This window comes from Chelonia mydas, chromosome 13 (genome assembly GCF_015237465.2).
Source record: "Chelonia mydas isolate rCheMyd1 chromosome 13, rCheMyd1.pri.v2, whole genome shotgun sequence".
Classification (NCBI taxonomy): domain Eukaryota; kingdom Metazoa; phylum Chordata; order Testudines; family Cheloniidae; genus Chelonia; species Chelonia mydas.
Window position 1 is genome coordinate 3,018,979 of NC_051253.2, and position 17,350 is coordinate 3,036,328.

General features: G+C 57.2%; 2 protein-coding genes across 2 annotated transcripts; both read right to left on the reverse strand.

The window, feature by feature from the left end:
* Positions 1–4,269: 4,269 nt before the first annotated feature.
* On the reverse strand, positions 4,270–8,647 carry LOC122462743 (keratin-associated protein 10-8-like). The gene is made up of 3 exons (XM_043527315.1): positions 8,643–8,647; positions 7,246–7,740; positions 4,270–7,201 (listed from the first exon to the last, which is right to left on the reverse strand). Exons 1-3 carry the CDS (start codon positions 8,645–8,647, stop codon positions 6,550–6,552), a joined length of 1,152 nt encoding a protein of 383 aa, XP_043383250.1. The 3' UTR covers positions 4,270–6,549.
* A 584-nt stretch (positions 8,648–9,231) lies between these two features.
* On the reverse strand, positions 9,232–11,666 carry SRXN1 (sulfiredoxin 1). The gene is made up of 2 exons (XM_007062540.4): positions 11,147–11,666; positions 9,232–10,102 (listed from the first exon to the last, which is right to left on the reverse strand). The coding sequence occupies exons 1-2, from the start codon at positions 11,375–11,377 to the stop codon at positions 9,899–9,901; spliced, it is 435 nt and encodes a 144-aa protein (XP_007062602.2). The 5' UTR covers positions 11,378–11,666; the 3' UTR covers positions 9,232–9,898.
* Between the last annotated feature and the right edge of the window lie 5,684 nt (positions 11,667–17,350).

Here is a 17,350-nt window from a genome sequence, read left to right on the forward strand (position 1 = left end):
GGGTGATTGTTCCATATAGCCCATACCAACGCTGATCTGTCCTGATGAGGGGAAATTTTAGCTGCCCCGAGTCAGCTCCCGTTGCTTCTTGGGGGGCGGAGCAGGTTTCTGAAAACCACATTAAACTGCCATAAAATGCCCCTGTGCTCCTGTGGGAATCTGATCCAGCTCTGCGCCTCCTTTCAACTGGAAACCAGATCCTGCCTCGGAAACTTGGGCCGAGGCACCAGGGGTATCTGAGTGATTTACCAGGCTGGGTGACTGAGGGGCTCGTCACGCGGTGCTCTGTGGCATGCCAGCTCCACTCACGCTGGTGTCGGCCCTCTCCCCACAGTGGTGGGTGAGCTCAGTCAGCATCACACGTATTCTGATGCTCTGGGCCCGCACCAGGCTGGAGGTGACTTCAGGGCGTGCTGGCTTTGACATGCCTGGATGAGCTGCCTGCTGATGAGTAGCAGCTGGGGGGATGCAGTAGGGAAGCTGAGTTCTCGTCCTCACGGGCTCCCTGGCCAGCCTGCGGTTCCCTCTCGGTGGGTGGAGCCGGAAAGGTCTGGGCAGTGCTGCAGCCCTTACTCAGCTGAGTAGTCCCAATGACTTCAGAGGAGCTACTCCCATCAGGAGCAGCTACAGCAGGATCCTAGCTACTAATAGACTTTAAGGCCAGAAGGGACCATCTAGCCTGACTCCTGCCCTTCGCCGGCCCCAGAACCTCACCCGCCCACTCCGGCCATAGGCCCCGATCCTCTGGCTGAGTTCCTGAAGGCCTCAGATCTCGATTCAAAGACTTCACGGTGCAGAGAACCTCTCCTTGCCAACAAGCTCCATAGGCCAGGAGCTCCTCTCTCCTCTCCTACCTGCCAGGCTCCGCGAGCCGATACGGCAGATCCCCGAGAGCCTGGAATGCATTACACGCCTGTCGGGAGGGGAAGTCTGTCCCAGTTCCGGACCCAGGGACCCTTGCTAGCCAGGCGAGATTGAGAGCGAGTCCCACAAAGAGCCTTTGTTCCTCTGCTGGAACGAATGGATTGGAGACAGCTGAGGTCATTTGTCAGTCTGCATTACCGGAGACCTTGCAGGTCAGGCAGTGGGAAGGAGGGAAGGGGGACAGGTGGAGAGACAGCCAACCGGACAGACAGACAGAGCAAACAGATATAAATAACTGCAGCTCTCTCCAGAGCTTGCTCCTGGGGCATCCGACAGGCGGGTGGGATTGGCAGCCACGGGCTACGAAGGGCGAAGTTTTATCTTGGACTCTTCTGGCTAGGGGAGGGGCCTAGACTTCGGCCAGGCCTAGCGCTGGCTGAGCAGGACTCGGGGCAATCCGCCCCTACTCAGCTCTGCCAAACGCACCTGGGGCTCAGGCTGCGCATCTAGCCCTGAGCTCACCTGAGATCTCTTCAGCCCATATACCCCTCCATCCATCCATCCCCATCCACACCGTCTTCTCCTCCATCCATCCCCATCCACACCATCTTCTCCCCCACGTACCCCTCCAGTCATCCCCATCCACACCGTCTTCTCCTCCATCCATCCCCACCCACACCATCTTCTCCCCCACGTACCCCTCCAATCGTCCCCATCCATACCGTCTTCTCCTCCATCCATCCCCATCCACACCATCCTCTCCCCCACGTACCCCTCCAATCATCCCCATCTGCACCATCTTCTCCCCCACATACCCCTCACGCCCACCCCTATCTGCCAAGGCAGGTCACTGCTGACATGATGCACCTCGGTGCTGACCCGCAGCATTCCCTGTGAGTCCAGATGGATGGGCCCGTCCTAGCGCTCTGTCTGTCTGTCTGCCTGCGCCCAGCTGGGCGGTATCTGTCGGGGTCACAACGCAACAGTGAAAAGCAGCAGTTGCCACTGAAGGGACCATGTCCTCCCTCTCTCCATGACCCGCTCGCTTTACCCCCCGGGTCCCTTTGCAGCCAGCCCCCCCAAGCAGGGACGTCTGTTTCTCCTGAATGGGGCAACAGGGGCAGAAGGCTGAGCTCAGCCAGTGCATCCCCCTGGCAGCCCAAGTGCAGACATGGTCTGTTTGCAGAGGCAGATGGGACAGTGGAAGAGCAGGATTCGGCAGGTTTCAAGCCCAGCTGCTCCCTGGGGTGAGCTGGAGGAGGAAGCTCTGGGGGAGGTGCATGTGTGGGCTGGGGGATGGCTGGGGCTAGGAGATTTGTGCAGCTTTGTTTCATCCCTGCCGGTGGAGTTACAGCTTCATTGGGCTCCATTTCAGCCAAATCCCAGTGGTAAGGGGCATAAATCCAGGAAGGATTCCGGGACGAGCTGGGGTTGCTGGGTCGGGGTGAAGCCAGCCCCCGGGAAGGGGCCAGGGGCCCACACACCCAATGTCTGGAGCGAAAGTGATCGCCCCAGAGGTGCTGAGTGGTGGGAGCAGCAGTGTCCCTCCTGGTGAACCCTCTGCCTCTGTCGGAGGAGTGACCAGGTGCGGGAGGTGGAGCCGCGGGCAGGATTCCTTTGAAAGTCTCCCTCTGCGGCCACCGAAGGAGCCGCCACCTCCTTCCCTCTCTCTAACAAGAGGAAACTTTTTAGCACGCCACAATTCTTCAGAGAAATTTATGGCCCACGAGGGAGCAGCCTGCCAGGGCCCTTCTCTGCCCGAATGGCTGCAGCGCTTCCTCCGAGGGGCCGAGAGCTGCTTTGATGCCACGCAGGCAGGCCTGCAGCTCGAGCGCCAGATATTCGGCTCCTTCCCCTGCAGACGCACACAGGCCCTGCAACCCATCCACCCCTTCCCTTCCCTTCCTCTCCGACGGCTGCTTACGGAAATGGCTCACTCACAAGCAGGCTGCTGGTGGCAGCCGGTGGGAGCCCCCGAGGCAGCGTGGCACAGGCTTGTGGAGCCGTGCACCATGCCCGGCGAGCCAAAGGCCCATCTAGCTAGCGTGGTGAGGGGCAATATGGCAGCTAGGCAGGCAGCTAATCATCTCCCTCCCCACATGCCCGCAGCTCAGAGGGCACTGCACAGAGCTCACTCTGTAGTAAAAGATCCCTTAAAATCCAGGTAAACTGGATTAACTCCTCCTCTGGAATCGCCTCCTTTTACTCTTTCTGTAGCCCCCCCGCAAATCAGCCTTGTTAGACAGGCTCTTCCCAGAGGAGTATTGTCTAGTGGTCAGAGCAGGGTCCGGGGCCCAGGACATCTGGCCTCTATTCCCAGCTTTGGGGAGTCAGGGTGCCCTCTCTGTGCTGCGGTTTCGATACAGTCTCCCTCGGAGGGTATCGTGACGCCTGCAGGGTGTTTCTGGAAGGCTTTCTGCCCCTGGCCCGGGGTGTGCAGAAGTGGAATGTGGGGTTTGCAGAACCCACCTTTAACTGACTTCCCTACAATCCCCTAGTTGGAGGGCAGGATGTCTCAGCCCCTGGGGTGCAACCCAAAGTGGGTCCCCAGAAGGTGTCAAAGGGGCATGAGGCTGGCTGGGCTGCACTCCCCACTCCGGGGGTTGTGCCCTGGTGCCCAGGGTCGCAGCACTGCTCAGATTTGGCCTAGCTACTCCTCTTTCATGATGGCGGGGTGGGGGTGGGGTCAAATAGGAGTGAGTGGTGCTGTGACCCTCGGTGCCTAGGTTGCAATGCCACTGGAACAGATTTGGCCCACCCGGCCGCCCCTCCAGACCAAGGCCTGAGCAGCACTGTAATTCCCTCCCCGCCCCAGCCAGAGCTCGCAATGCCCAGAGCAGAGAGCTGAGTCCTGCCTGCCCCATGGGACAGGAGCTGGGAGGGAGCAGTAGGTGCCACGTTCTCCGGGAAGCACCAGCCTCCAATGTACCCTTCACCCTGCAGCCAGACGACACTCTGTCTTCCATATTCCCTGTCCTGCCCCCTGCCAGCTCCCACCGATGTACCCCTTGCCCACAGCCAGGCGACTCCCCCTACATCAGAGAACCCATCCTGGCCCCAGCCCCCCAGGTCTTCTCCCACTGTGCCCCTAGCCCCTTCTGCCCCGATCTCCTTTCCCCAGCTTCCCTGTTTTCCCGCCAGGAACCCAAATCCCCTCCACCCCTTTACCGTCTGCTCCTCATGGGCTGTGGGTGGGGTTGTATGTTTTTTGGGGAGCTATTGGCTGGCTGCACTGCCTGCAGACTTCTCTGCCCCCCATTCCTTCCCCAGCCCTCCCATTGCACCCCCATGCCTCCTGCCCCCATTCCTTCCCCAGCCCTCCCATTGCACCCCCATGCCTCCTGCCCCCATTCCTTCCCCAGCCCTCCATTGCACCCCCATGCCCTCTGCCCCCCATTCCTTCCTCAGCTCCCAGACTCCCAGCTCCATTCTCACTATACCTCCAGACCCCCTGATCTCCCCACTTCATCTCCAGGCCTTCAAATCCCCCCTTATCCTCTGTCCTTCCTTGGCAGTGAGTGGGGTTTGTGTTTTGGGGGGTGTCTTGGCTCACCACCCCTCCCCCAGTTGACATTGGGGGTTACACATCTGATCTGGAGCATCTGGAATCTTAGCTCTAAGCTCCCCCTTCAGTGGACCCCTGCTGGGTGGGAGCACTGGGTCTGGTGGCATCTGAGGGGGATCGTGACAGGCCATCAAGGTTTACAAAGGGGTCCTGAGCCCATAGAGGTTAAGACACTCTGTTCTCGGGCCTGCCTGCTCTGCCATCAGCATTGCTGCCAGAGCTGGGGTTAGCCTCATAACCCTTAGTTAGACCTGTGAATTCTCTATTGTCATTTCTTTGTCCTCCCCTCCGTCCACCAGCTCCACATACAAGAGCAGGATGAGTTCGGCTGCCCGTTTCCAGGACAGTTAGTTTTAATGTATTTCCATTTAGTGTTTGAAATGTGTCTTTTAGGGTCCCTTTTGCAGGTGCAATTGTGCCACTAATGAGCGGAGCTTCCCGCGACTGGATATTCTTGGGGCAAAGAGGTGTGTAAGCTTCCAGAAATGGAGAGACGCGTAAGGCCAAATTCAATCCCTTACCTAGGGCTCAAAGCAGGTGCGGAATAAGAGCTGTGCCTGCAGTTACACTGAGTGGAATAAAAACCATCAGCTTGTCCTGCCGTGTGAATGGTCCCCAGCTGTGTTCAGGAAGAAGTTTCCACCCATGACTGCTCAATTAGGTGCATCGTGGGCGGCTCATGCCTTCCTTGGAAGCCCCCCGCAGGGACCACTCTCAAGCCAGGCTACCGGATGAGATGGGCCATTTCTCTGTTCCGCTCTAGCGGTCCCTGTGCTCCTAGCCCTTGTGCTTCCACAGGGGTCCCCGGTTTCTCTGCCGGGGATTCCTAGGACTTGGCAGGCTCTGTGGCCAAAGGGAGAAGCAGCATCGCCCTCTCCTGGCCTCCAGCTGTCCCTAGACCTCTGCAGGGTCACGGCTCCTCCAACTTTTACCAGGCTCACTGTGCTTGGCTGAGAAGGAAAATTTGCCAGGCAAGGGGAAGGGGGGGCAGGCTGAGGGAGGCCGAGCAGATACTGAGCGGGAGAGCAGAGTAGCCTGTGGAGGTGATGTTTGGAACGCTCACCCCAAAGCTCTTTAGAGGGAGTGTGGGGGGCACAGAGGTTAGTGCATCCAGGCTGGGCTCCGTTTAACCCCACTCTGCCTGCAATGTTGAGAGAGTCGCTGAGCTCCCAGCTCTGGGTGGTGGAGGGGAGACTCGCCAGGCCCCTGGGGGGATGGGCACCAAGGGGTTTCAGATCCTCAGGGAACAGAGTTTATCGACATAGCACATTAGCAGCGTCTTTAGGGCTGGCTGAGGACACCCGTATGGGAGCGATGGGGCCCAGCGGAGAACTGAGCGCAGCTAGGGGCGTTCCAGGGCCGGCTCTGTGCTGGGGGAGGGCAGAACACGCCGCACTGAGTGCACCCCACGGCAGCGGAGTGCCATCCGGCCCTTAACGAAGGGAGTCCCCCAGCGCAGCTGGGACGTGCCCCCCAGGTCACACACGCAGTGTCAGTGGCCAGAACCCAGGAGTCCTGGGGTCAGTCTATCTAAGGTACTTCTGTAGCCCCTGTTACCATGGTCTCCACGCACTCCACAAGCATCCAGGTATTTCTCCTCCCATCACCCCAGCCGGGCAGGGCAGGGCTTTATCCCCACTGTACAGATGGGAGCTGAGGCCCCGAGAGGCTCTGTGGCATGCCCAAGGTTACGCAGGCAATCTGGGGTGGAGTAGGACAGTGAAGCTGGATTTCCCAATGCCCAGGCTTGTGCCCTAACCACTGGGCTACCCTCCCTCCCCAGAGGAGACGAGTGCTGCCAGCCAGGCATCCGATCAGTTCCTTCGGGTGCCGGGGGCAGCAGGTCGGAGCTGGGTCCCGGGGCACAGCTTGTTCTAGGGGTGGGGGCAGCGCAGCCTGGGAAAGCCCGAAGTGGGACAGGGCAGGAGGTGATTGCTCACTCCCCAGGAGACATGAGGAAATGGGGTCATTTGTGCCCACTGAGCAAAGATCTGGCCCCGCGCGGGAAGATAAATACAAGCAACCCAAGGCCCTGCTGCTCCTGCCATCAGTGGGCTGACAACGGGGTAAGGCTGCCATCTGCTGTCTGCTCTGGACGGCAGCAGAATCTCATACCCCATCTATACATGGACCTGTGTACACCTACTGCACAGAGACACCCCTGTACACGCCTGCCTCGGCTCACACCTACTGCACGGAGACACCCCTGTACGCGCCTGCCTGGGCTCACACCTACTGCACGGAGACACCCCTGTACGCGCCTGGCTCGGTTCACACCTACTGCACGGAGACACCCCTGTACGCGCCTGCCTCGGCTCACACCTACTGCACGGAGACACCCCTGTACACGCCTGCCTTGGCTCACACCTACTGCACAGAGACACCCCTGTACACGCCTGGCTCGGTTCACACCTACTGCACGGAGACACCCCTGTACGCGCCTGGCTCGGTTCACACCTACTGCACGGAGACACCCCTGTACGCGCCTGCCTCGGCTCACACCTACTGCACAGAGACACCCCTGTACGCGCCTGGCTCGGTTCACACCTACTGCACAGAGACACCCCTGTACGCGCCTGGCTCGGTTCACACCTACTGCACGGAGACACCCCTGTACACGCCTGGCTCGGCTCACACCTACTGCACAGAGACACCCCTGTACGCGCCTGCCTCGGCTCACGCCTACTGCACGGAGACACCCCTGTACGCTCCTGGCTCGGTTCACACCTACTGCACGGAGACACCCCTGTACGTGCCTGGCTCGGCTCACACCTACTGCACGGAGACCCCCTGTACGCGCCCGCCTTGGCTCCCACCTACTGCACGGAGACACCCCTGTACGCGCCTGGCTCGGCTCACACCTACTGCACGGAGACACCCCTGTACGCGCCCGCCTTGGCTCACACCTACTGCACGGAGACACCCCTGTACACGCCTGGCTCGGCTCACACCTACTGCACAGAGACACCCCTGTACACGCCTGGCTCGGTTCACACCTACTGCACGGAGACACCCCTGTACGCGCCCGCCTTGGCTCACACCTACTGCACGGAGACACCCCTGTACACGCCTGGCTCGGCTCACACCTACTGCACGGAGACACCCCTGTACGCGCCTGGCTCGGCTCACACCTACTGCACAGAGACACCCCTGTACGCGCCTGCCTTGGCTCACACCTACTGCACAGAGACACCCCTGTACGCGCCCGGCTCGGCTCACACCTACTGCACGGAGACACCCCTGTACGCGCCTGGCTCGGTTCACACCTACTGCACGGAGACACCCCTGTACGCGCTCGGCTCGGCTCACACCTACTGCACGGAGATACCCCTGTACGCGCCTGGCTCGGTTCACACCTACTGCACGGAGACACCCCTGTACGCGCCTGGCTCGGCTCACACCTACTGCACGGAGACACCCCTGTACGCGCCTGGCTCGGTTCACACCTACTGCACGGAGACACCCCTGTACGCGCCTGGCTCGGCTCACACCTACTGCACGGAGACACCCCTGTACGCGCCTGCCTCGGCTCACACCTACTGCACGGAGACACCCCTGTACGCTCCTGGCTCGGCTCACACCTACTGCACAGAGACACCCCTGTACGCGCCCGGCTCGGTTCACACCTACTGCACGGAGACACCCCTGTACGCGCCCGCCTCGGCTCACACCTACTGCACGGAGACACCCCTGTACGCGCCTGGCTCGGCTCACACCTACTGCACGGAGACACCCCTGTACGCGCCTGGCTCGGCTCACACCTACTGCACGGAGACACCCCTGTACGCGCCTGCCTCGGCTCACACCTACTGCACGGAGACACCCCTGTACGCGCCCGGCTCGGCTCACACCTACTGCACGGAGACACCCTGTACGCGCCTGCCTCGGCTCACACCTACTGCATAGAGACACCCCTGTACGCGCCCGGCTCGGCTCACACCTACTGCACGGAGACACCCCTGTACGCACCTGGCTCGGTTCACACCTACTGCACAGAGACACCCCTGTACGCGCCTGGCTCGGTTCACACCTACTGCACAGAGACACCCCTGTACGCGCCTGGCTCGGTTCACACCTACTGCACGGAGACACCCCTGTACGCGCCCGGCTCGGCTCACACCTACTGCACAGAGACACCCCGTACGCGCCTGCCTCGGCTCACGCCTACTGCACGGAGACACCCCTGTACGCTCCTGGCTCGGTTCACACCTACTGCATGGAGACACCCCTGTACGCGCCTGGCTCGGTTCACACCTACTGCACGGAGACACCCCTGTACGCGCCCGCCTCGGCTCACACCTACTGCACGGAGACACCCCTGTACGCGCCTGGCTCGGTTCACACCTACTGCACAGAGACACCCCTGTACGCGCCTGCCTCGGCTCACACCTACTGCACAGAGACACCCCTGTACGCGCCTGGCTCGGCTCACACCTACTGCACGGAGACACCCCTGTACGCGCCCGCCTCGGCTCACACCTACTGCACAGAGACACCCCTGTACGCGCCTGCCTCGGCTCACACCTACTGCACGGAGACACCCCTGTACGCGCCTGGCTCGGTTCACACCTACTGCACAGAGACACCCCTGTACGCACCTGGCTCGGCTCACACCTACTGCATAGAGACACCCCTGTACGCGCCTGGCTTGGCTCATAACTACTGCTGACACCTGAAAGTCCGCACACCTGCACAGGTTCAAGCCTCGGGCATATGCCGCACCTGTGCTGTGTGATTCTTGCACAACGGGCAGCGTTCTCTGCCGGCTCCTGGACACATCGCCACATGGGTGACACACTGGATCCCATTCAGTTTTATTACATAAATAGGTTAAAAGAGTTTCCCCCTGCAATAAAATAAATCCCAAGTCTCCCCCTCCCCCACAGCCCCTCCTTTCCCAGCTGAGTGCTGGGACATTCCTGACCTCCCCTCCTTTCCCATAATATCTGGGCTCTGGGGTCAGAGCCCAAGCCCTGTGTGGCCTTGCTCCTTGCCGACCCATTGAGAGTGGGAAGCGAGGCTCCCTCACGCTTATGATCGATAGACACTCCTGCAGCTGCAACCCCGCCCCATCTCACCTGCAGCCGGGAGCATGGCCTCTGCATAGAGGCATTTCTGCCCAGCCTGCTTCATGGTCCCTGTCAGATCTCAGCCCCTGGGGCGACCAGCAGCAAAGACATGCAGAAAACCATCCAGGGCTTAGCTCCCGTTGCAAGACAGGTGCCCCTGGCTGCTTCAGCCTGGGACATCCCAGGTGGCAGGCGCAGAGTCCCTGGAGCCCGGCAAAGGGCTCCCCCTGCAGGTGAGGTTGGGTGTGGAGGGGTCAAGCGGGCAGCTCCCATTCCTGGGGTTGATAGCGGGTCTCTGATATAAGGTAGGCGGCTCTGGGCTCCAGGAGTCAGGCTGCCTAGCGAACAGCTCCCGCCGCTGGTCTGTTGCAGAAGGTCTGTTCTGACCAGTGAGCGGCTCCTAGTGCAGGTCAGGGGTGGAGGCGCCCAGGTAGGTGCGAAGGTCGCTGATGTTCGACGGGATGATTTTGGAAGGAATGGTCTCCCTGTTCAGCCGCTTGTATGCTGCATAGCGATGACACCCCCCGAAGGAATAGAAATAATCCCCCCCTTGGCTGCCTTTGATCCAGAGGATGTCTATGGGAGGCACCCTGTCTTCTTCCTCCTGGGGAGCAGAGAGAGAGCTCGAGAAATGGGGTCATAGAATCATAGAATCATAGAGTATCAGGGTTGGAAGGGACCTCAGTAGGTCATCTAGTCCAACCCCCTGCTCAAAGCAGGACCAATCCCCAATCAAATCATCCCAGCCAGGGCTTTGTCAAGCCTGACCTTAAAAACTTCTAAGGAAGGAGATTCTACCACCTCCCTAGGTAACGCATTCCAGTGTTTCACCACCCTCCTAGTGAAAAAGTTTTTCCTAATATCCAACCTAAATCTCCCCCACTGCAACTTGAGACCATTACTCCTTGTCCTGTCATCTTCTACCACTGAGAATAGTCTAGATCCATCCTCTTTGGAACCCTCTTTCAGGTAGTTGAAAGCAGCTATCAAATCCCCCCTCATTCTTCTCTTCCGCAGACTAAACAATCCCAGTTCCCTCAGCCTCTCCTCATAAGTCATGTGTTCCAGACCCCTAATCATTTTTGTTGCCCTTCTCTGGACTCTCTCCAATTTATCCACATCCTTCTTGTAGTGTGGGGCCCAAAAGTGGACACAGTACTCTAGATGAGGCCTCACCAATGTCGAATAGAGGGGAACGATCACGTCCCTCGATCTGCTGGCAATGCCCCTACTTATACATCCCAAAATGCCATTGGCCTTCTTGGCAACAAGGGCACACTGTTGACTCATGTCAAACAGCAGCAGGGAATTAGCCCCATCCAACCCATCGCCCAGGGTCTAAACACTCACCCCCCCAACACCTAGTCACCCCAGCTGAGAGCTCCCCCGCAGCAGTGCCTGCTCAAGGTACGTGCTGATGTTACACTCCTGGCAGTGTTGGTGTAACCCCGTGTCACCAGCACACTCTCGGCGTGAACGCAGGAAGAGCAGTCACAAGTCACTGTGCCCACTGCAGCGCGGCCACTCGGCCCAACTCTGGCACCCCTGGCATGGCCACCCCGGCATAACCTGGGTTTAGCAGGTGGCCCCGTTCTCAGCATCGCCAGCAAAGCGCTGCCACCCCCAGGATGTATAACCCTGGCGTTACCTGGATGGTTTTCATGAGGCTTGTCACCTTGCTCTCCTCCAGGACCGAGGGGATGGGTCTGATGAGCACCCTCATGGGGACATTGTGTATGGTGGGGATGTTGTCGGAGTGGATGCTTCTGTTCCCCTGGTCTTCTTCCGCTGGGCCCGTGCTAGCCATCGCTGTGGCCCGGCCCCTGCCAAGAGCCCCTTGGACCACACGCCACTGCCCACCTGCCCTCACCCGCAGCATCCACGGCTGCCCCAGAGCCCCACGGAGCGCTGCCGGGGAGGCCTTACACTCAGGCTTGGATTGCACCGTTTGGAATCGCAGGGCAGTGCAGAGGAATCTGTTCCCCCAGCCCAGCTCCACCTCGTCTGGGTCACCACCCCGGGTGGATTTCTCAATTGCACAAAGCTTTCACTCTGTGCTTTCAGCCTGGGGCTGGGTTTTGGGTCACCTCCCCCCACCGCTGTGTGTGAGGTGGAGAGGCTGTTTCCGGCAGGGCGAGCGCGGCTGAGTCACAGTGAGTGTGCAGTGTGCAATGCGCTTCACCCTCACCCACGGGGCAGCCGGGAAGCCAGTTCAATCATCGCACCCCTGGAGGCGGGGCCTGCCTTCCTCCGCCGACTCAGAATGAACCGGTAGAACGGAGTCCGGGTATCCCACGAGGAGTCCGGGGGATGGGGGCTGGCCGAGGGCCTGTCTGCTCAGAATGGACCTTAAAGATCCTAGGCTGCAAGACCCAGGAGCCCGGTGTCTTTAACCAAATCATTATCTCCTTGCCCCAGCCTGGCCTTCGCCCACACCTGCCCTCCACCCCAGAGGTGGCTGCCTCTCAATGTCTCGGTTTGGGATTGTCCAGCTCCACATGCACATAAACCTCTGCTCCCAGGGTGATCACTGCCCTTAGCCAGGGAGCTCCTTGCAGCAGGGGCTGTGCAGTGTGTCGGGGAAGTGCCTGGCACGCAGCCAGTGCTACTGTAAATAACTAACTGTATGGAATGACCGTGGGCCCCAGGACTTCCTGAAAGCAGCTGGCAGTCGGGACATGCGCCTGCTATGACAGTTACAGCAGGGTCAGCAGCTGCGGTAGTGGCCGCTGGCTGGGTGGTTATAGACAGGAGCCTGTCGGTCTACAGCCCCCTGCTCTCAGCTCACTGCCCTGTCGCTTTAGGGATCTCTGGTCTGTCCGGCTGCCTCTTACCTGAAATTTTAGGCTCCTGAGGTTTCCTGTGGGTGGGTCGCTAGGAGGAGGCCTGTTGAATTACTGTCCTGTTTGCTGTGCAGGGACTCTAAAGATCCCCCGCCACTTTCGTCCTGAGCCAGAATTTTGTTCCTGGCTGAACTTTTCCTTCCCCTGCTGCATCAGCTGTTTCCATTCTCCACCCCAGAGGTGGCCGCATTCCAGTGGCACTGAGTGACTTGAGCACCCCTGAGGATGGACGGGGCGGCATTAAAACAATACAAGAATATGTGATTGAGCAGCAAGGCATGAACGTCGATGTCCCAGTCGGTTTATATGTGAGGTTGGAGTAACAAGCGAGGGCACCACACTGAGATCTACCTACAGCCTGGGTCCAAATAACGGCACTGGCCCAATCACAGCTCAGTCCTTTGTTGGGTCATCGCCCTAATCCTCCTCTTGTAAGACATCCGCCCAAACGGTGCTCAGCGGGGGCAGGCCCAGGAGGGAGGATGAGTCTGCCGTCCCCTCCCGCTCACGCCTGAAGAAGACGTGGTGCCTAGCCCCTTGTCATTACTCCTTGTAACTGGCACAGGTGAGAACAAAGCTGATCGAGAGCTGGTGGGCGTGGCCGATGAACCAAGCCAAGCAGCAGAGGTGACTACCTAGCAAGGCAGGTGTGAGTGCAAGCAGATGAGATGTGTTTTGGTTTCGATCCTAAAGATGCACACTCATTTAGACAGCAAATTGAGCCCAGGCCTTGTGCTCCTGGCAAGTCTTGGTGTCACAAGCGGGTACACATGCAGTGGAGACACTGCGGCTCATTCGGCAGAGACTCCAGAGCCCACGGAAGGTACGTCTACACTGCAAAAACAAAAAGTCCCACAGCAGCAAGTCTCAGCCTGGCTCAGCTGATTCAGGCTCAAGCTGCGGGGTTAAAATGAGCAGTGTAGACCTTCGGGCTCAGGCTGGAGCCCAGGGTCTGAGACCCGCCCCCTCGCTGGGCTTCAGAGCCTGGGTTCCAGCCCAAGCCCGAACATCTACATCGACGGGCCACCAGTCTTTTTTTGCAATGAAGACATAGCCAGTTGGGGCTCCAGCCCGCTGGTTCCAGCCAGCTGGGAAAACAACCAGGGATGAACCTGTCTTGCCACATTGCTTTTAGGAAAGTCAAACATTCCCCTACCCATTTGCATTGAACTCAGCTGGGGATTGATAGAGGCACGGTCTGAACACAGGTCTAGGTGCCAGCATCTCTTGGGGTCTAATTCCCAGCTCTGACACTGACTTGCTGGTGTGGCATTGTGCAAATCACTCACCTCCCTGTCTTGTTTCCCACCTGTAAAATGGAGATGGTCCCTACTTCCTGGTTGTGGTTACATGTTTGGCTGAATGTGTGTGTTCTCTCTGTGTGCTGCCCCAGTTCTGTGCAGACAGCTGGCACAGGAGACCTCGAGTGAACCGTTCAATGACCACAAGATCCGTTAAGGAACGAAGGTGCCTGGCCGGGTTTATTGTCGATGAAGCACGGTAATAGCACCTGGCAGACTCTACAAGGATACTAAGATGTGTGTGCCCATGATGATGGATGCAGCTCAGTCAATGGTGGGACTTTCCACTGCTCCCTTGGCTGGCCAAAGATACTTCCTCTGAGATACATCTTTATACCTTGATGCAAACAAATTACCTCCTGCCATCCTGACCTTATTTTTTAGGAGGGGTCGATATGTTCCTCCTGTTCTTGGGGAATATTTTGTACCATCCTTGATATCAGGATGTTCTGGTACCACTTGATATCAGGATGTGTTTGCATGAGTACTCTGTACTTAGCCCTTCTTTGGAAGGTGTATTTCTGCAATATTAGCCCTGTTCTTGCCAGATTTTGTGAGCAGGTCCTGCCTTATACCAGGCCTCTGATACAAGGGCTTATGTCTTAGGCTCTTTTCCTACTACACTGGTCATGGAGGTGTTTGGAGGATCCATTTGTAAATGCCTGGAAGATGCTTTGAAGATGAAAAGTGCAGGAGCTGGCTGTCTTATTACCCAGAGTGGAGATACCTGCTTACCTCCTGCCCAATGAATTCCATGCCCTTGTTATGGTATTTAATTACTGCTCTTTATTTATGATTGTATTTATTATTAGTGCCCTGAGGTCCCAGTCAGTATCTGGGCCCCATTAGATTACATAAACACAAAGGAAGATGTGATCCTTGTCCTGCTTATTTAAGAAGATCAGTGATCTATGGATGATTGGAGAAATGGACACATCCAAAATATGGACAGTTTTACATGCACGTTTATATATTTTAAAAATAGATGAAAACAAAAGGCCCTTCAGCCTGCCTGGAAGGGTGCATGGAGGCTCACAGATCAAAAGACGAAATCCTTTCCCCAAAAGGTCCTTGGGCAACACATCGGAAGGCAGGCCAAAGCAAGAGTAAGTGGCTCTGAAAGGTGGTCCTGTGCCAAGCTGGGTGAATAGTTAAAAATCCCCTGCCCCCAACCTGGATTTGCAAATATTTTCATGGCTGAAAGCACTGTCCTCGTTTAGCTGTGATTTGTGGGGTTGTATTATCGACTCTTTCTGAGCATTTGGACGGCTGCAAGGTATTCACAGAAAGAGTCCCAAGTCCCAAGAGTTTCATGAATTTTAGCAGCCATGATGACTCATCTGCAAAATCATAGCCTGATTCAGAGTTCTCCTAATTAAGATGTTTCCCAGCCAGCCAGCCATCAGGAAGCAGAAAGAATACATTTTGATTCCAGTGACTCACCACATCATTAGTGAATTGCCAGAGGCAAAGTTCACCGACAACTTAGGCCTGGTCTACAGCTAAAACGTAGGTCGCCCTAGCTTTGTCACTCAGGGTTGTGAAAAATTTTGAACCCCGTGCAGTGGAGTTAGGTTGACCCTGGACTCAGCGAGGTCAATGGAAGAATTCGTCCATCGCTTTAGCTACTGCCTCCCAGGGGCGGGTGAACCAGATTGCTGGAGCCCCCTTCCGTCCACGTACGCAGCGTCTACACTGCAGGGCCTTAGCTGTGCGGCTGTGGCCTCTGTGCTGTAGACCCACCTTGAGAGGCTGCAGATGATTCGCTAACTCTTCGGAGCACATTTGCAAGTAACAAAGCCACTCAAAGAGCTGGGATTGCAGCTGATTCGCTTGCCACAGAGGAGAGCGGCTGCGAATGAGGTTTATTCCCCAGGAGCCGGCTCCAGCATTTGTGAGGGCAGCAGCCAATGGAAAAGCCCAGACAGCTGAAATGTTCAGGTTTCAAACCTGCCTTCTGAATGTTTAATGAGGGCCCGGGCTCCTTCCCTGGGATTTTTTGGCATGCGTTTGAAGATCTCGAGATCCCTGCGGGGCTGACTCTGGAAGCGTTTCGACTGGAGTGCAGCTATTTAAGACTTCACTTCTCTTTATTTTCAGGTCAGCGCTTTGCTGCTGCTCCCACCCTCGCGGCCTCTTTCACGAGCGGGGTGGCATTAGCATAAATGTATTGCTCACCCCAGCGTGAGCTCGCCGGGGCTGCTGCTTGCAGAATTTCCAGCTCCCAGAAAAAGGAACTCAGAGGAGCAGCAACAGAAGCCACAAGGGACCTGATCGCTCTCCTTGCAGTGTGTATGGTGACACCCATTGTTTCATGTTCTCTGTGTATATAAATCTCCCCACTGTATTTTCCACTGCATGCATCCGATGAAGTGAGCTGTAGCTCACGAAAGCTTATGCTCAAATAAATGTGTTAGTCTCTAAGGTGCCACAAGTCCTCCTGTTCTTTTTGTGGATACAGACTGACACGGCTGCTACTCTGAAAAAAGGACAGCAAAGATTCCACTGTCGACATCAGGAGAGCAGCCCGTGACTGAGCTGTTGGTCACACCAGGTCCCCGTTGCTCCCTTTCTGCTTTTTGCAGGCGCCTCGGCTATGCCCCATCTGTGCAATGAATTTGCAGCGGCAGGAGGAGAGAGCCTGCGTCTGGTTGCACCCAGGAAGCGCCCGCTTGAGGAGCACTTTAGATCAGCACATATTGGCAGAAGCAAGAGCAGGATAAGGCAGAGGGCTGCGAGATGGGGGCATTGCCATGTCAGGCTGGAGAAAAGTGCAGGGAAGCCAGGGACAAACCCATGAGGGACCTTTCACTTGCTCTGTGCCCATCCCACTCCCTTGTCCTGTGCCCCTGCTCTCAGAGCGCTGCCCTGCCTCACCCCAGCTGCCCGTGCTCTCACTCCAGTCACGAGACACCGAGCGCCCCCAACACCCATTGACTTCAGGGGGTTGCTCGGGGCTAAGGAGGAGGGAGAGGCCTGTTTTGGTGCATTGTAGGGATTTTACATCTTCCTCTGAAAATACAGACATTGGCTGCGCTCAGATACCAGAGGGACAATTGGCTTGTTCTGCTACAGCCATTCTCATGCTTCTGCAAGGGGCAGGAGATGAGTGAATGGGGCCTTCAGAGGGCTGATGCACGTGTGTGCCTCAAAGGAATGCGGGGGAGCCAGGCGCCTCTCGGACCTTTCCCTTGTGGTTTTTGTTTATTTACCTGTTTTGTTTTTGAGATTCTGAAGCTGCCTGCAGATAAGTCAATTCATGTGTGGTCTTTGGCTCAGATGCGCTTGTAACCGGAAGGGATTCTCGCTATCTATTGCACAGTATATGAAGAGTGGATTTTTAATTTCCTCTTCGTTCTGCAGGAAAAAAATTAATCAAAGGAATATCTCATAAATGAAAAGTAGCCCTGGCAGGTGTCTTGCTGCTTCTCAGGACAGCATAAAAGATCCTGGATCAGCAGTGGTGGAGCAGGGAAGTGACAGCTGATGCCCGAGGTATTTACAGGGACGGTTTACTAAACAAATCACTTGTCCTTGGACCTGCGGGTTCAAATGTGATGCACCTCAGGCCTTGTGACAGGTGTGTTACATTTTTCTACTAGTTTCCCCAGCTTTAGCCTGCAACCGCCGCTCAGCCATACATACAGATCTCCAGAGACATGTGTCTGAGTAGCAGAAGTCCCTTTAATATCCCTGAATTGCATTACA

Coding starts and splice junctions, on each gene's coding strand:
- SRXN1 (XM_007062540.4), bottom strand. CDS start 11,377: ATGCTGCGGGTGAGGGCAGGTGGGCAGTGGCGTGTGGTCCAAGGGGCT. Junction 10,103..11,146: donor GCCTCATGAAAACCATCCAG/GTAACGCCAGGG, acceptor TCTGCTCCCCAG/GAGGAAGAAGACAGGGTGCC.
- LOC122462743 (XM_043527315.1), bottom strand. Junction 7,202..7,245: donor GGGGTGTCTCCGTGCAGTAG/GTGGGAGCCAAG, acceptor TCCGTGCAGTAG/GTGTGAGCCGAGCCAGGCAC.